Below are 24,468 nucleotides of genomic sequence, written 5' to 3' on the forward strand. Positions count from 1 at the left end.
GGGTTATCCCGGCAAAAACCAAACGAGATGGCTCACAACTCACTGTGACTCCCCGAGACAAGCCCAAAACAGGATCGCCTAGTTAGTAAGCAAGAAAAAGCTGGTGAAAATGCTCACCCTGGTGACATCAAATTTCCTCTTAAGGCAATGAAAGGGCACCTGCCTGGAATCCTAACACTTTGAAGATTAAAGCTGCATAGTGAGTTCTAGGCAACTCCGGCTACAGAGCTCAACCTCAAAGCACGATTTTTAAAAACCCTCTTTTTTGTTGTTGGTTTTTTTTGTTTTTGTTTTTTCGAAACAGGCTTTCTCTGTGTAGCTTTGCGCCTTTCCTGGAACTCACTTAGTAGCCCGGGATGGCCTCGAACTCAGAGATTCGCCTGGCTCTGCCTCCCGAGTGCCTCTTATAGCCAGGCGACGGTGGCACACGCCTTTAATTCCAGCCAGGCAGATCTCTGTGAGTTCGAGGCCGGCCTGGTCTACAGAGCTAGTCCAGGACAGGCTCCAAAGCTACGGAGAAACCCTGTCTCGGAAAAAAAAAAAAGTTGTGAATACTCCTTTGCTATAACAAAACATCAAATAGTACTCTCCCTCTCCTTTTACACCTCTGTCTCCCCTTTAATTTTAAGATAAAGTCTTGTTACCTAGCCTGGGCTGGCCCAGAACTAACTTACCCTCAAATGCAAAATGTACAATCCTCCCTCCTCTGTCACCCAAGTGCTGGGATTACAGGTGTGTACCATCACGCCCAGTTAACAGGTGGTGGTTTCTTTTTAAGCATTTATTTTTACTTATGTGTATGTATATGAAGCTACATGCATTTATATGTACTACCTGTGTGTGCAAGTGCCCACAGAGGCCAGAAGAGGGCATCAGATTCCCCTGGAGTTATAGAAGGTTGTGACCCACCCAAATGTTCTGGGAACTGAACCCAGATTCTCTGCAGCAAATGCTCTTAACCACTGAGCCATCTGTCCAATCCCATAAAAAATTTAATCCTGTTAATATCACCACTGATGTCATCAGGAAACTTTCAGGAAGTTGTCAGATTCACTTTGGTAGACACCAAATTTCCAAAGGTAAAATTTTTGCTTGAAAGACAATTCCTCATTGGCAGTAATACTATTTTCCTTTACATGGCCAACTCTTCCCTTGTCTTTTTTTTTTTTTTTTTTTTGGCTAAGATTTTACTACATAGCTCAGGTATCCAGGTACCCCTGGAATTCATAATTCTTCTGCCTCCCAAATGCTGGCATTATAGGCATGTGCCACTCTTCCTTGAAAATTTCAATTGTTGATGTTGGGGCCAATCCTTATACAATAAATGCTGGGAAATAACAACCACAGCCCCAAACAACTGGAACAATCCAAACTCCAAAACACTTAAAACCATACTGAGCTGCTGGAGAGATGGCTCAGCGGTTAGGAGCACTGGCTGCTCTTCCAGAGGTCCTGAGTTCAATTCCCAGAGTCCACATGGCAGCTAGTCAAAGTCAGGGGTATATATGGCTTAAATGTATATATTTTAATCAAACTCAACTATCAGGGAATCAATATGAAAAAAATCAAACAAATGAGAAGATGTGAGAAGAAATGTCTCTTAAATGTATTATAGGAATGTACATATTAACTCCAGAATGAATAATTTTTTGTTTGTTTGGTTTTGGTTTTTTGAGACAGGGTTTCTCTGTGTAGCTTTGCGCCTTTCCTGGAACTCACTTGGTAGACCAGGCTGGCCTCGAACTCACAGAGATCCGCCTACCTCTGCCTCCCGAGTGCTGGGGTTAAAAGCATTCGACGCCAACATTGCCGCCAACACCAAGCCAGAATGAATAAATGATTTATTTATTTATTTTATTATTATGTATACAGTATTCTGCCTGCATGTGTCCCTACAGGCCAGAAGAGGGCACCAGATCTCATTACAGGTAGTTGTGAGCCACCATGTGGTTGCTGGGAATTGAACTCAGGACCTTTGGAAGAGCAGCCGGTGCTCTTAACCGCTGAGCCATGTCTCCAGCCCACCCCACCCCCCAGAATGAATAAATCTTTAACAATTGGATTTCAGGTAGCTGCCCAAACTGGGCCTGGGGGCTCACAGTCTAGCAATCCCAGTTCTTTAGAGGATGAATTTGGAAGATCCGGAATTTAAGATTATTAAATAGAAAAAAGAAAGAAATAGGAGGACTGGAGAGACGGCTCAGAGATTAAGAGCACTCACTGTTCTTTCAGAGGACCTGAGTGCACTTGGTGGCTCACAACCATCTATAATGAGATCTGGTGCCCTCCTCCGGCCTGCAGGGATACAAGCAGGCAGATCACCATATACATAACCAATAAATAAATAAATAAATAAATAAACAAATAAATCTTTTTAAAAAAGGAAAGAAAGAAATAGGAAAGGACACGACTGCTCCTAGGCATGGTAGAGGAGGAAGTTTATTATAGATAAAGTGGAGAGCACAGCCAGAGGCAAAGACATCCGGGAGAGTCCAGAGTGGACCTGACTCTGAGCCAAGTGAGGAAAAGGGGAGGGGAGGGCCGTACCAGGAGGCCAGGAGGGGAAAGGGCACACAAAACGATCAAGGACCCCAAATGGCTGGATTATATAGGGAAGGGCAGCCGGGGCACGGGCAGCCCAGGCCCTGGGCTAGAGAAGTTTAGGGTAGGGGGGCAGGATGTACAAGCCAGGAGGGCCCTGTAGCAGGTAGGAGCTGAGGAATGCAGGAAGAAGCTGGCCGCCAGCGGCTGGTCTGCTTTGATCTGTTAAATAGGCCCTTTAGCCGTTCCTCTACGGTTTGAGACCCAACCGTCCTTGACCACAGTCTGAAGCTAGTCCAGGCTACATGAGACTCCTGTCTCAAAACGAAAAGACCCAGCACTAGGCAGGCACATTTCTGTGAGTTCTGGGTCAGCCTGGTCTACACAGTGAGTTGAAAGCACAGGCTGCGCCCACCATCCCCTAAACTGCCGCCCTCCCTGGGCCTGACGGCCTAGAGAGTTGGTCCAGCTGCCCCCAGCGCCATGCTGGGTTCTTCTAGTGTTGCCCCCAGGAAGAAGGTGGTTCAGAAGCTCCAGCTAGAGACCCGGCTCAACCAAGTGAAGGTTTCCCAGACAGCTGCAGACTAAACAGTTCTGTCTGCAAAATGCTCAACATGACCCTCCGCTGACTGGGGTATCTTCAAGTTCCAAATCCCAGAAAGTCTGCTCCTTTTTGTATTCGGATGTCCTGAGGTTTCTCAACCACTTTTCATGAACCAGTGAATATTCAATCAAGAGGACTAAATCTGAATTCTGTACAAAGTTTCCCTATAACACGTGCCATAATATACAATCTTCTACTGTGAGTCCTTAACATCTACCTCTCTGAATTTTCTGTTGCACAAGGTTTAACTATTTCATATACACTGGCTGCAGCATACAATAAAGCAACATACAAAAAAAAAAAAAAAAAAAAAAAACCCATTGGCTGCTCTCCCAGAGGATCCAGGCTTCATTCCCAGGACCCACAGAGCAGCTGGCAGCCATCAGTGACTCCAGTTCCATGGGATCTGGCGCCCTCTTCTGGTCTTCAACATAATACCTACAGGCAAAACACCCATACACATGAAATAAAAATGAAAATAAACCTTAAAAATTTTTAAAAAGAAAGAAAGAAAAGAAGCCGGGCAGTGATGGTGCAGGCCTTTAATCCCAGCACTCGAGAGGCAGAGGCAGGTGGATCTCTGTGAGTTCCAGGCCAGTCTGGTCTACAGAGCGAGTTCCAGGACAGCCAGGATTACACAGAAAAACTCTGTATAGAAAAAGAAAGAAAGAAAGTCATATTCAAGTGAAACAAAGAATTCCCAACAGTGTTGGGGGATATGTTTTAAACGTTCTGTACTTCCCTCTTTAAATTCTTAGAAAAAGCTATCTAAAAATATCTAGTGTATACTGACATATTGTCAGTTCTGTAGAAATGCTATAAAATGAGACCATGATAAGTTTCGTGGCTTTGGATTTTCACAGGTTCAGCAGCTTGCCTGGGGCTACACTGTGTGGACAAAGAGAAGAGACAGGGTTTGACAGGGTTCCCTTAGTTTTTCAACAACACATTTGTTCTCTCTTCCCCTCATTACTTGTGATGTGTTTCTTTTGTTGTTTTGTTGAGTGTCTCACTGTGTAGCCCAGGCTGGCTTTGAACTCATTCTCCTGTCTCAGGCCTTTGTGTGCTGAGAATGCCGCCCTGTGCCACCATGCCCAACTACTACTCTTAAAGGATTGGGGGGGGGGCAGTAAAACAGTTTAATCCCAAACACACCCGTCCCTCCCCACCTCTTCTGGGACCCCTCTATTATATAGTCCTGGCTAGCCCGGAACTCACCATGTAGATTGGACTGGCCTCAAATTTATAGCAATCTTCCTGCTTCTGCCTCCTCAGTATCAGGATTACAGACCACCACATCAAACCTCTTAACAATTTTCAAAATGGATATTGTTAGACAGAGATTTTAGGTTGATAAATTTGACATCTACACCAGGCAGATTTTCAGATTAGCATAAACCAGCAGTGTTTCACTGTGTAAAAACCAAAGGTAGGTTTTGACTCCCTTAACTCTTTTTTTAATTAATTTATTTTTTATTTTATGTGCGTTAGTGTTCTGTCTACATGTTTGTCTGTGTGAGGGTGTCAGATCCCCTGGAACTAGAGTCACAGAGAATTGTTAGCAGCCATGTGGGTGCTGCCGGATTCTCTGGACAGAGAGTGGAATCCAGCTTAATGTGGCACTTGGGGATGGCAGCATTTGATGCTGACGGGAACATGATTTGGGAATTGGAAATGCAAAAAAATGTGGGATTATAATTCTCACCTCCAATCAAGAATTTAACAAAGAAGCCAGGCAGTGGTGGTGCACGCCTTTGATCCCAGCACTTGGGAGGCAGAGCCAGGCGGATCTGTATGATTCGAGGCCAGCCTGGTCTACAGAGTGAGATCTAGGACAGGCACCAAAACTACACTGTCTCAAAAAAACAAAAAAAAAAAGCAAAAACCAGAAAGAATTTAACATAGATTGGTGAGAGTGTGGTGCACTGCACGTTAAGTATCAAACCCCAGACAAATGGCTGAGGTGCCAATTTAACACACCAAAGCAGACCTGGTCGCCAGGCTCTCCCAGCATCTCTCAGTCCCTATCTGTTACAGGGTGTGGCTGCCAGACCCCAGCTCTCTATCCTCCTCAGTGCAGGAGCTGGGCTGCCCTTCCCCCAGAGGCTCCTCCCTATATAATCCAGCCATTTTTTCCTTACCCGCCCCCTTTTAACCGTTATTTTGCCCTCTTGGCTGATGAACCTGGTTCCCTCTCTCCTCCTCCTTCCCCTCCCCCTCTCCTCACATGGCTCAGGGTCGTGTCCACTCTGGACTCTCTCAGATGTCTCTGCCTCTGGCTGTGCTCTCTCTTCTAACTACAATAAACTTCCTCCTCGGCCTTATCTAGGGGCAGTTATGTTCTTTATTTTATTTTATTTCCCCCCTTTATCCAGTGCTGAAACGGGGTGCTCACGTCCTGGGATAAACGGCTCAGGTGCCTGCCTATTGGACAGTTCAGATCTCTACTCTCAGCAATCAGGGAGACTGAAGCAAGATGCAGACAGGGTTCAAGGCCAAGAGATTTGTTGGAAGAACCTGACTCCACAACAAGCAAACAATAACCTCCCGTGGGCTGCAGAGGCTGGGGGTAGTGCCCGGCTGGAGAGTGCTGGCTTGTTATGCACAAGGTTCCAGATTCAGGACCGAGAAGAGAAAGAAGGAAACCAGGGTTCCTACCATTGGACCACATAACGATAATGTCTTAGGCTTGGAGTGGAGCGGAGCTCTGTAGTAAGTGCTATGTGCCTGAGTGGATGTATGTGCAGCAGAGATCTCGGAAGGAGTTGGATTCCCTGGAAACGGAGTTACCGGCCGATGTGAAGCACCATATGGGTGGTGGGAACAGAACTCAGATCCTCTGCAAGAGCAGCAAATGTTCTCAACCTTTGAACCATCTCTCCAGGCCTGTAAAGTGCTTTCTTCTCATATACAAGGCCCTGAATTTGCGACGAATCTCAGGCGACGAGTAATGTTAAGTTTTTGTTGTTTGGTTTTTCAAGACAGGGTTTCTCTGTGTAACAACCCTAACTGTCCTGGAACTCGCTCTAGACTAGCATGACCTCGAACTCACAGAAATCCGCCTAACTCTGCCTCCCAAATGCTAGGATTAAAGGTATGCATACCATGCCTGGCAATTAAGGTTACTTTTTTTTTATATGCAGAGGATGATAATTACAGAACTGCCCAGAGGCAAATGGTTTTCCGCATCAAATAGCAAGAGGCTAGTTTCGAAACGCACGTGTTCTGGATAGACTGAATAAGTAGTGGCAAACGCCTATGATCCTAAAGTTTGAGGCAAAAGAAAAGCCAGGAGTTCGAAGCCAGCTGGGCTACAATACCCTTTTATTAGACAAACAAACCCCACCACCACTCACCAACTTTCTAGACTGTAGAGTTATAAACTACAGTCGACCCGCCTTTCCAGTTTAAAAGAAAAACCAAACTCCGAAAACTCCCTACAACCCTTGAGCGTGGGGCGGGCGGTCCGAGACTCGCGGGGCACTCTGGAACTTGTAGTCTTGGACAGGCTCCCTAGTCCCATGGTGCCGTGCGGCGGGTCGTCGCGTCTGCGCCGTGCAGGCGGCGGGCCCCGCAGAGTGAGAGGCTCTTTTGTTCGGCTGGAGGGAGGGCCGTTGGCGGAGCCTGCGGTACGCCGCTTCAGCTAGGCGTTCGACCGCGACCACACGCCTTTTTGCTTCCCTGGGCGCTACTCCCTCGGGCCGCCCCACGCGACGCGCGAGTAGCGCAACACCGATTCCTCTCGAACTCTCGGGCGCTGCTGCGAGGTGAAGAGGCGGGCTGCGGAGGCGGGGGGAGGGGGCGCGGCGCCGGCGGGAGGCCGCGGGCGGTCGAGGGCCGCGGACGGAAGCCTGGAGCGTGAGGAGTTGGGGGCGCGGCCGGGCCCCGCGCCCTACGATTCCTCTTCCCGCGCCGCGATCGCGGGTGGCGGGAGTATGGAGAGGGCGGGGCAGCGAATGCAGAATCCCGGGAGCCAAGAGGTTCCCGCTGAGCTTAGCCACGGGAGGGTTAGCTCGTCACGATCCGGACGGAGACTGTCGGACTCCAGTGAGCCGCTCCGGAGTTGGGCGGGAGAAGAGAAACTTGAGGACATCGATAAGGGGACAGACAGGCTTGGTGCTTTGGGTGTGCACGGCACCGACCACGGCTTCCTACGCTAGAGGTTTAGAAATGTAACCTGAGAAAGCGGACACGGTGGCGGACGCGGGCAATCCCAGGAGTACTTGGAGGGAAGAAAGAAAAAAAAGAAAAGGAACCTGAGGATGTTGGGTCCACGTGACACTGTCAGAGAAATTTCTCTTGCCAGGGTCACGAAGAAGTAACTTCCAGTAAACTTGGACGAGGGGGCTTGGGCTGCTCAAGGTGTGCGAATGGAGAAGAGATTGGTGGAGCTTGTGTAAGGAATTCTTGGGATGAGTAGGGTGGAGGTCCAGAGAATGATCTTGTAAAATGTGGAAGAGAAATGGGGTTCCTGAGGGTGTAGCATAGTTTGTGGAGTGTTTGCCTAGTGGGCTGCTAACCCCTGGATTCAATCTCCAGTACCACATACGCTGGCCGGGTGTGATGGCATGTACCTGTAATCTTAGCACTCGGGAGGATCAGAAGTTTGAGACCTTCCTTGGCTGCATCAAGAGTCGAGAAAGGGTGAAAGGGCCACCATCTGCCTAATAATGGGTCTTTAGTGTGAGTTGGGAGGCTGTAACAATAGCGTGGATAAGGCAAGACTCATCAGATAAAGTGTTTGCTCTCGCTGAGCAAGCCTTGAGACCTCAGTTTAAATCCTGGAACCCAGGTAAAGGTGGAAAGAACAAACTGACTCCAAAAAGTTGTCCTCTGATCCACCACACATGAGGGTATGACAGGGACCCACAGAAGCAGGCGTTCACACACACAGTAATAATATTTTTATTAAAAATAGCATATGAAATATGGAACTCATTTTTCCCAAGTTATCTACCACTGAATTATGTTCCAGTACCACAAAAATAATTTTAAGAAGTGAGTTTTACAGCCAGGTGGTGGTGGCCCCAAGCCTCTAATCCCAGCACTCAGGTGGATCTCTGTCAGAGAAACCTTGTCTCGAAAAACCAAGAGAAAAAAAAAATGAGTTTTACTAGTGTATAAGGAAGATATCCTCTGCAGTTTTGGGTTAAGAATCAGCAGTTTGGAATAGTTTCGAAAGATCAAAGGTTTTGGGATAGATTTATGACTGCAATCAAGAAATTAGTGCCTGTGCCCCTCCTTGGAATATATATGTGGTACATTGACAAGATTCCTGTTGTGTATGTTGGGGCACTCCTATAATCCCAGCCAGCTCTTGGGAGATGGAGGAGGCATGATCGTCAGGAGTTCAAGGCCAAGGGAAAGCTCCCACATTGAAACCACTTGCTTCTCAGTAGAAGATCTTTAGTCACTTCTGGTTTTCTGTTTGGTCACTTTTTTTTAATAGATAGCAATCAAATTGGTAGATTTTTACCCTCTCTTCTAGGTATTTTCCTGAGCAATTAAAACACTGTGTGCAGCCGGGTGGTAGTGGCTCACACCTTTAATCCCAGCCAGCCTGGTCTACAGAGTTCCAGGAAAGGCTCCAAAGCTACACAGAGAAACCCTGTCTCATAAAAACAAAAAACAAGCCGGGCGGTGGTGGCGCACCCCTTTAATCCCAGCACTCGGGAGGCAGAGCCAGGCGGATCTCTGTGAGTTTGAGGCCAGCCTGGGCTACCAAGTGAGTTCCAGGAAAAAAGGCACAAAGCTACACAGAGAAACCCTGTCTTGAAAAAAAAAAAAAAAAAAAAAGAAAAGAAAAGAAAAAAAACCAAAAAACAAAACAAAACACAAAACGGTGTGCATATGGGTAGAGGTCAGGACAGTTTGGAGAGTCCCTTCTTTTGCCATGTGTTCAGGGGGTCAGACTCAACCCATGAGGCTTGCATGGCAAGCACTTTTTTTTTTTTTTTTTTTACCTGTCGAACTGTCTCTGGGGCCCTCTGAACAATTTTTTGGAATAAAAGGCTTTTTTTGTTGATTTTTCTCTGTGTAGCCCTGGCTGTCTTGGAACTCATGCTATAGACCAGGCTGGCCTTGAATTCAGAGATCCACCTGCCTGCCTCTGCCTCCTGAGTGCTGGGAGTAAAGCAACCACACCCAGCTGGTTTTTTGGATTTTAAAAGTGAAGGTAGGAAGTGTGCCATGACATACTTGTGGAGATCAAAGAACAACTTTGGTGTCATTCTCTTCTACTATTATGCTAAGCTGGTGGTTGAGCTCAGGTTATTAGGCTTATGAGACAAACACCTTTACCTGCTGAACCAGCTTGATAACCCCATTTTCTAAATTTTGGGGACTAGACCTAGCAGAAGTTAGTATGTGTGGATTTTATTATCTATGTTCCAAATTGGCTTGGAACTCACTATGTAGCCCAGATTGGCTTTGAACCAAGATTATAGGTGAGCACAACCATACCTAGCTTACATTTATTTTTAATGTGTGTATGTATGTCATTGCTTACTTTTTGCAATCTGAAGAATTTAATCCAGGGCTTCTTACAAGTCAGGCAAGCACACACAGTGAGCTGTATCCCAGTTTGGCAAACTTTCTACTGGTGAGCTACACTTCTAGCCCAAATGTGGGGAATGTTGGGCTGGTTTTTGTTTTCTTTTTCTGGTGGTGGTAGTGCACTGGATTGAACCCCAAAACCCATGTGTTCTGTCCTTGAGCTGTACTACCAGCCTTCTTAAAATCTTTACTGTCTTGTGTAAAGTTGAATAATTTCACAACTGGGTATGGTGACTCATGCCTATAATATATCACCGAAGGAGGCAGAGCAGGGAGTATTGCCTCAGGTTTGAAGAAAGCCTGGTCTAAATAATAAGATTCATGCCAATCTGGACTATTTAGAGTAAGAACCTGTCTGAAGAACCAGGCTAGACCTTCAAGATAACTTAGTGGATAAAGGCACTTTCCGCAGAGCCTGATAGATAGCTTATTGCTCCCAGGACCAACATATTAGGAGGGAACTGCCTTCTGAAGGTTATCCTCTGCCCTCGTGCTCCCTGCTACAAACACTGACTAAATACAGGTGGCTGAGGCAAAAAGATTAATCACATACTCGATGCCAACCTAGGCTACAGAGTTGAGACCCTGGCACAAAAAAGGGGAGGGGAGAAAATGTGGATTTACTCTGGATTCAAGCTGTACCAACCAACTCTGCTCCCAGAGCCATACTCAAAAAACAAAACTACAGGAGCCAAACCACTCTTCCTGCTTGATGTGTATGTGGTTCCTGTTTTCACTCAGATTTGCGTCTGGAAAGCATTTGCTTCACAAACAGCCAAATAAAAAGCCAACTAAAAGCAATTCAGAAATATGACTGGCCCCGGAGTGTACTGTACTGCTGTGCATGGCTTCATTTGTGTTTTGATTACTGGTGTGTAGTTGCCGATTATTATAGCAAGGATGCCTTGTCCTTGTTTTCAGTTCAGGGCTTATTGATTGGTCACTCCCAAAAAAGCTGGTGGCTTTGTACTTTTATTTCCCAGTTGTTTGATTTTGAAACATCTTTCTTTGTTGGGCATACAATGTTCATAATTTGCACAGGGCTCAGAATTCCAATTGACTGTCTGAGGGAAAATAGAAACAAAATGCTTTGGGGATCCCAAGGAAAGGAGAGAAATTTGGTTAGGTTGGGTGAGCTTTATGGGAGAAGTATCATTTTGGCTAGGTCTTGAAGAAACAGGAGGGTTCTGACTGAATACAACAAGGAATGGTTATAAGCAACCTTGTGGTTGCTGGAAATTGAACCCAGATCATCTGGAAGAGCCACCAATGCTCTTAACTACTGAGCCACCTCTCCAGCCCTGAGATTTGTTTTGTTTTTTGAAATTATGTATCTCAGTGTAGGTATGTGCACATGAGGGATCCCCTAGAGCTGGAGTTACATATGGATGGACCTGAGCCATTTCACAATTGTGCTAGGAACCAAACTCAGATCCTCTGTAAGAGCAGCCATAGCTCTTAATTGCTCAGCCATCTCTCCCACCCCAGGATTGGTTGTTATGCAAAAAGTCTGTATTGAGCTTGTTAAGAGTTCAATTATCTGCCAGGGTGTAGTATGGTGGGGGCCCACCTTTAATCCCAGCACTTGGGAAGTAGAGGCTCTATGAGTTTGAGGCCATCCTGATCTACAAAGGGAGTTTCAGGATAGCAAAAGCTACACAGAAAAACCCTGTCTCAAAAATAAATAAACAAACAAACAAAAAAAAAACTTTCCAAAAACAAAACGTTCAAGCATCTTTGTACATACAATTGAGTGCTATAATAGGAGCAGGTGAGAATGGAGATCTTAGGGGCTGGGGAAATGGTATGGCTCAGTTAAATGTTTGTCACCAAAGTATAAGGACTGAGTTCAGATCCAGGTACCTTTTACAGCAAGATGAGAGGTGGAGTGAAGAGTTTTTCAGATGTTAGGGGCCAGGTAGCCTGGGTAATAGAGTATAGAATGAAGAAACAAGAAACCTAGCCTCGGGGGTGGGGATTCAGCTCAGTGGTAGAGCGCTTGGGCACAAGGCCTGGGGTTTGATCCTCAGCTCCAAAAAAGAAAAGAAAAAGAAAAAGAAACCTAGTCTCAGAAAAACAAGATTGAAAGAGAACTAACTCCAGACAAGTTGTCCTCAAACTTGTACATGTACACTGTAGCATGTGCACGCCTGCACTGACACAGTTAAGAGTGTTTGTTGCCATAGATACAGTGGGCTGTGCCGCCTTTAATCTCAGCACTGGAGAGGCAGAGCAGGCAGATTGTGGGTTCTAGGACAGCCAAGGCTCCACAGAGAAACTCTGTCACGAAAAACAAGAATGTATGTTGCTCTTACAGAGGACCCTCAGTTACTAGCACCCACTACAGGATGATCATAGTTATCAGTAATTTTTCTTCTTTCTTCTTCCTTGGCAAGGTTTCTCTGTATAGTGTTAACTGTCCTGGAACTCACTCTGTAGACCAGGCTGGTCTCAAACTCTTACAGGTTCACCTGCCTTTGCCTCCCAGTGCTGGGATTAAAGATATGTGTCACCAAGCCCAGCAGTTTGGTGGGTTTATATATCTACTCTAGATAGATGGATGGATGGATGGATGGATGGATGGATGGATGGGTGGGTGGGTGGATGGGTGGGTGGGTGGGTGGGTGGGTGATAGATACACACATTTATTTATGTGTGTGTATGGGTGCCATAGTGCATGTGGTGGTTGGACTGTTAGAAGTTGGTTCTCTCCATCCATCTTATTTGAGGCAGGATTTTTTTTTTTTTCTGTTGTACTTTGTACTCTAGGCTACCTGGCCAGTGAGTTTTCCTAACAGTTCTGTCTCTTCATTCCATCTTGCTGTAAAATAGCTAAGATTACAGATGCACCCTACCACTTAGGGCTTTGTGTAGGTGTGTGTCTGCATGTGGGTATATGCAGATGCCTGGGGAGGCCAGAGGTGTCCAATCCCTTGGAGCTGGAGTTAACAGTTGTGAGCCTAGCTCAAGTCTTCTAGAAGAACAGCACCAAGTGCTCCTAACTACTGAGTCATCTCTCTAGCCCCTAGAATTAGATTTCTCAAGCTGCACAAAAATAGGTATTCTAGAAGTTCTTGGGTAGCTCACTGTGTATTTGGCCAGAGGTCAACCTTGGGTATAATTTCTCAGATGCTCTCCACCTTGTTTTATAGGTTTTTGTCGTTGTTTTGAGAGAGTGTCTCTCCTTTCCCTGGTGCTTACTTAGTAGACTAGGCTGCCTGGCTGCCCAGCAAACCCCAGGGATCTATTTCTGCCTCCCTTGCACTGATCTTCGAAGCACACACCCCATTCCTGTGTTAGAAGGGTTCTGGAGATCCAACTCAGATCCTTATGCTTGCATGATAAATACTTTACCAGCTGAGGTATCAACCCAGCTGTAGCCCATGCTTTTCTGTGGTAACAGCTGGACCCTATGTCTACACTGGCTTCACAGACTTGTTAAGCCTTTCCCGTTTCTTTGAATAGTTTGTGCAAACTTCAAAAGCAAAACAAATTGTTAATGTTGTGTCTGATATACACACAAAAAAATAGATCAGTAAATATTATACAGACACATATATTAAGAAGTAGGTGTGGTACACAGTTATTGCCAACTATTCTGGAGGCAAAGGCAAGGAGATCTCAATTTGAACGCCAGCTGGGCAATTTAGCAAGACTGTCTGAAAATAAGGGGCTGAGATGTTCTTGGATTTAATCTCTATCTGAACAAGAAAAAGAGCAAGAATTATTCTTCATAAAGGTTTTAATTTTTTGTTTGTTTGTTTTTGTTTTTGTTTTTCGAGACAGGGTTTCTCTGTGTAGCTTTGGTGCCTGTCCTGGAACTCACTTGGTAGCCCAGGCTGGCCTCGAACTCACAGAAATCCGCCTGGCTCTGCCTCCCAAGTGCTGGGATTAAAGGCATGCGCCACCACCGCCCGGCCCAAGGTTTTAAATTTTTATCTATTGTGTTTGTGCATGTATAAGTGCACACACATGCTGGTGCGTAGATGGAGGTCTGTCTGGAGCTGGTTCTCTTTTGCCACCTTGTGGGATCTGAAGGTGGAATGCATGTCAAGTCTGCCATCCCTCTTCTGTATAATTGGCCCTGGGAATTGGTGAGAAAATCACAGTGTTCTTTTCTTTGGCACATGCCTTTAATCCCGTAACTCGAGGCAATCAGATCTCTTTAAGTTTGAGGCCAGCCTGGTCTACAGAGCGAGAGCCAGAGCTACACAGAGGGGGAGGGCATGTTAAACAAATAAATAAGAAGAAAAGAAAAACAGGGCCAGCAAGGTAGCTCAGCGAGTAAAATTGCTCCCCATGCAAAACTGATCATCCGAGTTTCATTCTCAGAACTTTTGTTAGGCTGGGCAGAGGTGGCACTCGCCTTTAATCCCAGCACTCAGGAGGCAGAGGTAGGTGGATCTACAGAGAGTTCTAGGACAGCCAGGACTACATGAGAAACCCTGTCTCAAAAACAAACAAACAAAGAGCCCTTGTTGGAAGGAGAAAGCCAGCTTCCTGGAAGTTATCCCATGACTATCACACCCAAGCTGTGTCATATATGCACCCACATATGTCATGCATAATAGATATATACATATATTTTAGTTGGTGTTTGCTCTGTAGATCAGGATGCCCATAATTTGCAACCTGCCTGCCTTAGCCTCTCTTATTAAGCCTCCTGCGATTATAGGTACTCTTGGTAGTTTGTTTTTTGTTTTTTTTGTGGGGGTTTCAATGCTGTTTCAATAACCTTAGGGACTCATGTATACAAGCTAAGCATTATGCTACTGAGCTATATCCACAGTTTTCCAAAACGTTCTTGGATGGCATACTATAAAGTTCAGAATACCTCTAATGGAAAAGGAGCTGAGGATAGAACCCAGGGCCTTGTGCTTGCTAGGCAAGTGCTCTACCACTGAGCTAAATACCCAACCACTGCCTTTTTTTCTTACATTAAGCTTCAAAATGTGGGGACCATTTCTTATTCTCTTGAGTCTCTAGAATTCAGCACAATATCTAAAACTTTTGTCCAAGAACACTGGTAATACCGGTCGGTTTAATCTGAGATTGGGTTATTAAACTAATGCAGAACAATGCTCCTTCGGTGTCTTGGTTTGTTTGCCATGTTCCTTTGAGGAGGTGAGGGGATTGAGACAAGATCTCTCAATCTAGTCCGTGTTGACCTTAAACTCCTAATTCCCCTGCCTCCACCTCCCAAATTATGGGATTATAGGCCTGTGCCACCACACCTGGCCCGTTTGCTTTATTCTTTGTATCTCACTCTGGATAATTGATCCATCCATTTCTAAGATTTTAGCCAATTTTGTTTGACCGGTATGTTACAGCGCCATCTACTGACATAAATTGGTAATTTTAAGGCTTTGGGCACTTTCCATCAAAGATGTTCTGAACATTTTATAGTATGCCACCCAAGAAGTTTTGAAAGCAGAGGCAGACGGATCTCTGAATTCAAGGCCAGAACGAGTTCCAGGACAGCCAGGGCTACACAGAGAAACCCTGCTGGGGGAAGGAGGGGGGGAGGATAATTAAAAAACTAAAACATCAGAATTGAATGGATTAAAGGCAAGAGATTTACAGGGAACTAAAATTTTTATTCTAGAAAAAAAATTGTATTTCTTTAGACTTTGGGGTTTGTTGTTGGTTTGTTTGTTTGTTTGTTTCGAGACAGGGTTTCTCTGTGTAGCTTTGCACCTTTCCTGGAACTCACTTGGTAGCCCAGGTTGGCCTTGAACTCACAGAGATCTGCCTGGCTCTACCTCCCGAGTGCTGGGATTAAAGGCATTCGCCACCACCGCCCAGGTTGAACTGGAGTTACAGACAATTGGGAACTGCCATGTGGGTGCTGGGAACTGATCTTGGGTCCTCTAGAAGAGCAGCCAGTAGCTCTAACTGCTGAGCCATCTCTCCAGCCTGAAGCATGTTTTAGAAAAGAGTAAACTGAGGACCTACAAGGTAAAGCACCTGCCATGCAAGCCAGATGGCCTTGAGTTTTTATGTGGAACCAGGTGAAGGTAGAGGAGGAGGCCCAGCTGTGCAGAGTTGTCCTCCTCAGAGACAGTAAAGTAGGACTGTCTGTGGTAGCTGCCTTCCTCCTGACCCATCCCTTATGTTCTAAATTACTGCAGTTATTATACTGCAGCTTAAATTAATAGTTTTTCTGGTGCTTTTCCTAAGCAGTCCTGAGTCTTAGAAATAAAGTATAAAGTAAACTAGGTCAAATAACAGTGATTTATGGGCTAGGGCTGCAGCTTATAATCTTAGCACTCAGGGAAGAAGAGACAAGATCAGAAGTTCAAGGTCATCCTCTGCTATATCTTATGTTCCAGGCCAACCTGGGTGAGGTGGCTTAGTCAAGCCCCAAATCCACATGGAACTGATTCCCACAAATCGTCCCTTGACTTTTATGACATGCATATACACACTAAATGAGTAAATGCAGTAAAAGAATGTTTTAAGTTTGAATTCTGAATTTATGGTGGCATTCAAGAAAAGCAAAGTGAACAATAAAGGACTTTTTAGTTGGACATGATAGTGCACATCTGTAATCCCAGTACTTGAAAGGTAGAGACCATAGAGGCCAGATCAGGGATCCAAAGGTAGCCTGCGCTACATGAGACCCTGTCTTAAACAAAAACAAAAAAATCAAATGATTAAATACTTGTAACTGTGAGTCAACATAGTATTTTAGGTATACTTTGTGGCAAAGGGGTATTAGGAATTAGTATAAATTAGACTTGGTATAAAAGTTGTAAATGGATGTAAGAATTGAGAAATTCTTCCCACACATTGTATGTATACCTGTAACTCCATCACTTAGAAAGCTGAGGGCAGCTTGGGCTTCACAGGAAGTCCTTGTCCAAAGGGAGAGGACAGAGAGTTGCTGTGAGATTAATGGTGCGGCTAACTTCTCAGACAGCAGCCGTGGCCGTGATCTGGAAATAGTAGAGCAGTGTATCTAAGCAGTGCCCCACGCCTGGTCTTACCGCACAGTAAAGGTGCCCGTGCCCTTTGGTTCCCTCTCATTGTAGCAGCGTCACCCTCTACACCGGAAAGCTGGCGGGGACTATGGGAAAAAAACAGAACAAGAAGAAAGTGGAAGAGGTGCTAGAAGAAGAGGAAGAGGAATACGTGGTGGAAAAGGTTCTTGACCGGCGAGTTGTCAAGGGCAAAGTGGAGTATCTTCTGAAGTGGAAGGGCTTCTCAGAGTAAGTGCCAATGACACAGGCAAATTCAGTCACTGAGAGAGGAGTCAGGATGTGCTTGCTGCCTCTTCCGTGATGGGTGTACTTTGGTTCAGTCCTGACCTCCACAGCCTATAGTCTACCGAAGAAGGAAGGACCTGCAAGCAGAGGGCTATAATATAGTACAGCTTCTTGTTCTGTTTATTTGTGCATGTGGCCATGTGTGTCATGTAAATCCTGGGGTGAAAGTCAGGTCCTAGCCAGGCGACTGTGGTGCACACCTTTAATCCCAGCACTCGGGAGGCAGAGGTAAGCAGATCTCTGTGAATTCGAGGCCAGCCTGGTCTACACTGTGAGATCCAGGACATGCTCCAAAAGCTACAGAGAAACCCTGTCTGGAAGGGGAAAAAAAAAAAAAGAAAGAAAGTCAGGTCTTAAGGCTTGGTGGATGGCTCCTTTTTCCCACTGAGCCATCTTGCCAGTCCACAACAGTGATTTCTGAGGAGCAATTTGTATACAATAGTCCACTTTTGCAAAGTAGGCAATTTTCTAAGCCTTTGATCTGTACCCTCCCCTCCTAGGGGGGGAAAAATCTAGCTGTTCATTATCACTGAACTGTCTTCCAAGACTAGCTCTTCTCTTAGTTCAAAAGGTCGGCTGGGCGGAAGTCTAACTTGTCATGCTTGCTGGTTTCAGTGAGGACAACACTTGGGAACCAGAAGAGAACCTGGATTGCCCTGACCTCATCGCTGAGTTCCTGCAGTCACAGAAAGCAGCTCATGAGACAGATAAACCAGAAGGAGGCAAACGCAAAGCTGACTCTGATTCTGACGACAAGGGAGAAGAAGGCAAAGCAAAGAGGAAGAGAGAAGAGGTGAGACTTAGGACAGGGCCTTCACCAGCCAGAGGCCAGAGCATCGCAGCAGTTTGGTCCCACTTCGTCTCTCTCCTGCCCTCCCCTGCATTTGTTCTTCCTTGACATTTTCATTTTATTTGTTTTGGAGGTCTTGCATAGCAGCCTAGGCTGCCCTCAAGCTTGTGGCAAGACTTAGTCCTCTAAGTGTTGGGATTAGTTTTGAGCTGTTGTTCTTGAACTTCTCCCTTTTCATCTCAGCAGCCATGTCCTCTCTGACCTTCAGAAATAGCGAAGGTTTTACAAGGATTTGGGGCCAACTGTGTGCACAGCTGTAATCCTAGCATGCAGGAGGCCTGGACTATAGGAGACCTTATCTCAGCAAAACATAACAAAACAAAAGGATTTGGGGCTTACTCCTGAAAAGTGATCTAATCTTACTTTTTGTCCATGCTGCAAGAATGATAGCGTGGGGGCTGGAGAGATGGTTCACTGGTTAAGAGCACTGACTGGCTGTTCTTCCAGAGGTCCTGAGTTCCATTCCCAGCAACCACAACCATCTATAGTGGGATCTGATGCCCTCTTCTGGCATAACGGTGTAAATGCTGACATGTAACAGTTACCAGAGACGTAAGACAGCAACTGAATTCATTTCCTGTCAGTAGATGGAATTCAGTGTTTTGATCACTAAAGATCACTAAAGATTTGAGGTGGCTGTTTGGTCTTACTTAGTATCTTAAGTAATTTTCCTTTGAAGAGATAGTAGTGCGTTCCATTCATGCTGGGAGGACCTCCTGTGCTTCAGATTTAATGTGGGAAGCAGAGGAAGCCTTGAGTGAATGTTTGTGACTACATTTCTTAGAAACACAGAATAACTCCATTCTGGATATAGTCCTTTGCCAGTAAAATTGTTCTGCCCATCTGGTTTTCACAGTCAGAAAAGCCACGAGGCTTTGCCCGGGGTTTGGAGCCTGAGCGGATTATTGGAGCTACTGACTCCAGTGGAGAACTCATGTTCCTGATGAAATGGTGAGTCTGGCAGTGGCTCTGTGTGGTTGTTCTTCCTTCTCCCCATCTGTTCTATGCCAGAGGCAAGAGCTGACCTTGGAAAACGCAGTCGCCCAGGTGTGAAATCTTTAAGATGACATAGTCCTCCGATAGTGACCCTCGGCCTGACTACAAACCTGGACTCATGAGTTACAGGTAGGGGCCTTAGGGTTTCAGATCTTTGCTTTTGTTTTTTGTTTTTTTTTCCTTTTCCCTTTTTTCTTTTTTTCTTTTTCTTTTTTCTTTTTTTGTAGGTGGGAGAGACTGTGGAGAGGAATCACATTTCAGTCCTATTAAGTAAAGAAAAAATTCTGAAATGTGATTGAATTACCCTCCTTCTCTGCCACCTCCTTAGTAAAAATCAGGCTGGCCCCATAAACAGGATTCTCTTCATGTTTGAGGGTTAGGAAAGAATTTATAGAATTTATTTTGAAGATTCCAAATTTTCAAAATCAGCCAGCAGAGGTCAGCAAGACCTCTACTGTTTACTGTTACTGAAGATAATGTAAACCTGCTTCTTTGTATTATAAATAGTAGTGGTAACAATACAGACTTGTTCTAAGTAGAAACAGTGGGTAGTGTTTGTTAGCACTAGTCAGTATCACCTGCTAAACATGCTTGTGTTACTGTGTTTTTATGGACAGCCAGCGTAGTAGTAGGTTTCTATGACTAGCTTAATGAAGTTTAATGAAGAGAGGTTCAAGGTAGCCAAAGTAATGATCTTGATCTTGTTTTTTTTGTTTTTGTTTTTGTTTTTTTTTATTGTTTTGAGACAGTTGTACTCTATCTAGCCTAGCCTTCTTTGAGCTTGAAATCTCCTGCCCCAGACTCTGCTGAGATTACAGAAACATGCCCCATGATGGACTAGGAAGAATAAGTGTTAAGCCATTGCTAGTTAAAATAGGATTGTCAAGGCTTTGTCCTTTGATTGGTCTAGAAATTTCTCTCAACTGGTATCTATGGTAGTTCTCACCTAGGTAATGGCTAAAAAAGAGGTTTAACTTCAATGTAGGTGAAGGTTTGTGTCATAATCAACTAACCACCAATTTTCTTCCTGTGTGTTCCTTAGTATTGATTCTGACCCTCATTTAGCTTATTTCTTCTAACTTAGAGGGGAAAAGAAAAACTGAATAATAGGGTGTGTTAAATAGTTTAGCTAGTATACACTTGCTCTGCATATGACCAATGTGAGTTGCAGTAGTACCTCCATATTTTGTAGGGTTGTATTCTTGGCCAGGCGTGGTTATTCACACTTACAATCCCAGCACTCAGGTAAAATGGAAGTATTACAAGTTGGAGGCCAGCCTGGCCTAGAGTAAGATGAAGTCTTAAAAGCATAAACACACACACAGAAGAGCCAGTCATAACCCTTATTTGTAATTACAGCACTAGAGGGCATCTGGTAATATAGAGTAAGACTTTGCCTCAAATAACAAACAGAAAGAAAGAAGTGTAGAGGATTGGTTATCTTACTACTATATTTAAAATTAATATTTGGGTGTTGGGCTAGGGATGTGGCTCAGAGATAAAGTATTTACCTAACAAACAAAATTGGTGGGTTTGATCCCTGGCCCTGCAAAAACAAACAAACAAACAAAACCCAAAAAACCCAAACCTTTGTGGTAGGAATTTGGCTTACTGGTAGAGGGCTTGCCTAGCATGTGCAAGGCCCATAACTTAATCCTTAGCATCCACTCCCTTACCCCCAAAAGACTGAATGTTGATTATAAAACCCAAGGTTTTAAAAAGTTATGCATGGCCAGGTGTGGTGGTGTGTGCCTTTAATCCCAGCAGTCAGCTCTTGAGTTTGAGGCCAGCCCAGTCTACATATCAAGTTGCAGAACTACATACAACAGTTTTTCTGTCTGTGGGTTACCTGAGACCATCAGAAAACACAAATATTTGTATTACAATTCATAACTGTAGCAAAATTAGAGTTATGGAGTAGCAACAAAAGTAATTGTGTGGTTGGGGGTCACCACAACAAGAGGAACTGTGTTAAAGGGTCACAGCATTAGAAAAGTTGAGAACCACAGACAGAGAAACCCTGTCTCAAACAAAACAACAGCAAAAAGTGATACTCTACACCCCCACGGCTCAGGGTATAGCTTTCTTAGCATACATGTGGCCCTGGCTTCCATTCCTAATACCACATACATACATGCTCTTTAAAAAAAATATGGAGCTGAAGAGATGACTCAGCAGTTGCTTCTAGAAGACTTGGGTTGAGTTCCTAGCATCCACAGTGTAGCTCAGTGCCTTACGTAACTCCAGCTCCAGAGACTCTAACATCCACTTCTGGCCTGAGTTTGCTAGATATGCACTTGGTGTATAAACATATTTTCGGGCAAAACACTTGTCATATAATTTGTAGTTGTTGTGTTTTTTTTTTGTTTTTTTTTTTAATTGTAACCTGATTTTCCAGGAAAGTGGAGATACCTATCTATAGAAAATATTTCTTCTTTTATTTTTTATTTTTGGTTTTCCAAGACAGGGTTTCTCTGTGATACATACAGCTTTGGCTGTCCAGGAACTCCATAGACTAGGCTATCTTCGCACTCACAGAGATCCGCCTGCCTCTGCCTCCCCAGTGCTGGGATTAAAGGTGTGCACCACCACTACCGCCCACGGAAAATACTTCTACATAATGAAAGGTCTTAAATTTGTTCTAGAATCATTCAGTTGGAAGAGGGCTATGAGTTAGACACCCTATAAGGATTCAGTACATTTCCCACCACCTCCTTGGTGTTTCTTACGGAAACTTAACCATATCAGCTTATTCTCTGGTTCCCTGTGGCTGTGGACTCTTGTTCCTGTTCCGGTTCTGGAGACTTGAAGTGGTGCTATGTGAGGTTATGTCATGTATCTGTTGCCTGCCCAACGCTGCTGCCTGTATCTGGGACAGGCCCAGTTTAACACAACAATTCGGAAAACTAATAGAGCATTATATCCTAATGCCTTCTTTGTTTCCCTCCTCATGTTGGAGGTCTGTTAACTACTGGAGATGATTGATGTGTGTACAGGTCACATGTGGTGGTAAACAGTATGTCATAAGTAAGCAAGATTGTGCCAGATCAGTATTAAGTCCTCTTACAAAGCCAAACTTGCTGTATGCACTGGCTGGAATATAGTTTTGGAAGAGTGTGGCAGAGCCTCCTGTCCACCCTCTGGAATGTTAATGGAGCTTTCTTTGGCCTTTTCCAAAGACCTACCTTTTGACAAAGTTCCCAGAGGGGATTTTTAACAGGAGGAGGAAGATCTCTGAGGGTATTATGTGACAGAACCCACCTAGTAAATGCTGCTTGCATCCTGTTCTCCTAGTTTGTTTCTAGAATTTAGACTTTAAGCCAAGCCCCATTCCCTGGGTGATCCAAATTAGGAGACCACAACAGCTGATCTCAAAGTTTCTTTGTGCTTTGTTCTGCAGGAAAAACTCTGATGAGGCTGACCTGGTCCCTGCCAAGGAAGCCAATGTCAAGTGCCCGCAGGTTGTCATATCTTTCTATGAGGAAAGGCTAACGTGGCATTCCTACCCCTCAGAGGATGATGACAAAAAAGACGACAAGAATTAGCCCTCTTGAGTACCGGCCCTGTCACCTCTGACTGCGGGTTTCGAATGGGGAGGGAGGGAGTTCTACTTTCTTGACACCGTAGAGGTGGCTTGAGAAGATGTCCTTTGAAGAGCCAGCATAGTTTCTGTGCCCTGCAGCAGCCCAAGTGCTTTAAGTCGTTTTAAGCTGTATAGTTTGCACACCCATCCCAGTGGAGGGGAAAAGGGGTAAGTGTTTCAAGGCAACCCGTTCTGCGCTTTGCTAAGAAAGCGGAGGGCCTTCCATGAAGGACAAAACCTGCAGAACTGGGGTGTGGGAGAGCAAAGACACTGTCGATCTTCAAAGAGCATCTCCACAACCCACAGCCTTCCCAATAGTGTTACCTGCATTTTTACAGCCTAGCATGTGTGTAGTTTTTGGCTATTACTGGTATATTCATTGGGGGTGGGAGGGATGGGGCAGGGAGGAAGGGAGATGGGTGGAATCATTTTGGTTAAAATTTGGGGTCTGATTGGGGATATGGTGAAACAGTAGAATGAACAACTAACTAATCAATTGGTTCTATGTCAATATTTTGCCTTTTCAAAAAATTACATTGGCACCATTAATGAGGATTGAGAGACTGTTAAAAATCTGTGAATGCTGAAATCTGCAGCTAAGGTGCCCCCTACCTGAGCTCATTGTGGCCCACAAAGGACAAAGCCAGTTCCCAAGTTACCAAAGCTACCCTTTGAAGATGGAAACTGACTGCGGAGGGAAAGTTTTATTGGAGAGTATATACAGGCAGACCATTCTGCCTTTAGAGGTGCTAATTCCTGAAATAGAAAAAGACCTTTTTCCAATTATGAAATTATAAATATCAGTTTGTCCATCCAAGCCACTGGCTCAAGTACTGCAGAAGGGCCTGTATGGGAGATGGGAGCGGAGGGCCTGTGCTCTTAGGGTGGAAACTCTTAGAGCCTGGTTTTGTTTTTGTTTTTTTCTTTTTGTTTTCTTCAGCTTTGAACCCTGAAACTGCTTGTGGCAGGTTCAGTTCCTGACAGCACAAATCCCATTGAGTCAGTTCAAGGGCTGAATGACTTCACAAGCCCTGGTCTCAGGAGATTCACTTTCATATTGGGGTAGTGGTTCATCGAGAATACACATCTTCAGATTAACTATGTCCAAAATACTGTCTTGAATCATGAAGTCCATCCATTTTTAGTATTGTCTAGACCTGCATCTAGAACTACATTGTAAAATCTTTAAAGCATGTGTTAGATGTATGTGTGAAAATTTTGTTTAAATGTAAACTTCATACCATACTGTCAGTTTTTGTCTTAATAAAACTATAGATTTATAATTCTTGATTTCTGTCTTTTTTTTTTTTTTTTTTTTTTTAAAGACCAGGTCTCCTTCCTCCGTATTGCTCACTCTGGCTTGGAACTTTGAATCCTAAGCCTCTGCCTTCCAGTATTAGGACTACACAGGTGCACGTACCACTACAGTGGGTATGATTATCTTACCAGAAACCCCTCTTGCCTCAGTTCAGCTTGTTGGAAGTAGCATCCATGGCTTCATGTCTATAGATGGACACTATAGGCTTGAAATCTGATGCCTTAATCTTTTAAATGGTCTCAATTTATTAATGTAGCAAATGCTTGAGCATTTATAATTGCTGTACATTTGTAAGAACTGTCACATCATTCTGTCTTCCATATTGCTGAGAAATTATTTACTGAGAACACTTCCCACTTGAAAATAGGCATTTTATGAACTAGCTCAATCAACGGGATGGCATTAGCAGAAATCAACTCCAGGAAGTTTTAGGAATTGACACTATGTTTTAAATACCAGATTGAGTATCGTCCATCTTCTTTTGGGGTTTTTGTTTATTTTTGTTTTTTGAGACAGTTTCTCTATGTACCGTGGCTGTCCTGGAACTCACTCTGTAGACCAGGCTAACTTCAAGCTCACCCTCTGCCTCCCCAGTGCTGGGATTAAAGGTGTGCTGCACCACCACCACCACCACCACCACCACCACCACCACCACCACCCAGTCTGTCATCTGTCTTCTTGATGACCTTTTCTTCTGCCTATAATTCTGGAGCCCAAATAGGAATAGATCTTTGTTGCTTTTAATTATGTTAT

At 44.6% G+C, this 24,468-nt stretch overlaps 1 protein-coding gene across 1 annotated transcript; it reads left to right on the forward strand.

The window, feature by feature from the left end:
- The first annotated feature begins 6,681 nt into the window (after positions 1-6,681).
- Cbx1 (chromobox 1) lies at positions 6,682-23,680 on the forward strand. Its single transcript, XM_036197687.1, has 5 exons — positions 6,682-6,912; positions 16,735-16,911; positions 17,584-17,761; positions 18,675-18,769; positions 22,215-23,680. Exons 2-5 carry the CDS (start codon positions 16,772-16,774, stop codon positions 22,357-22,359), a joined length of 558 nt encoding a protein of 185 aa, XP_036053580.1. The 5' UTR covers positions 6,682-6,912; positions 16,735-16,771; the 3' UTR covers positions 22,360-23,680.
- Positions 23,681-24,468: the final 788 nt, after the last annotated feature.

Source organism: Onychomys torridus, chromosome 8 (assembly GCF_903995425.1).
Source record: "Onychomys torridus chromosome 8, mOncTor1.1, whole genome shotgun sequence".
NCBI classification, from domain to species: domain Eukaryota; kingdom Metazoa; phylum Chordata; class Mammalia; order Rodentia; family Cricetidae; genus Onychomys; species Onychomys torridus.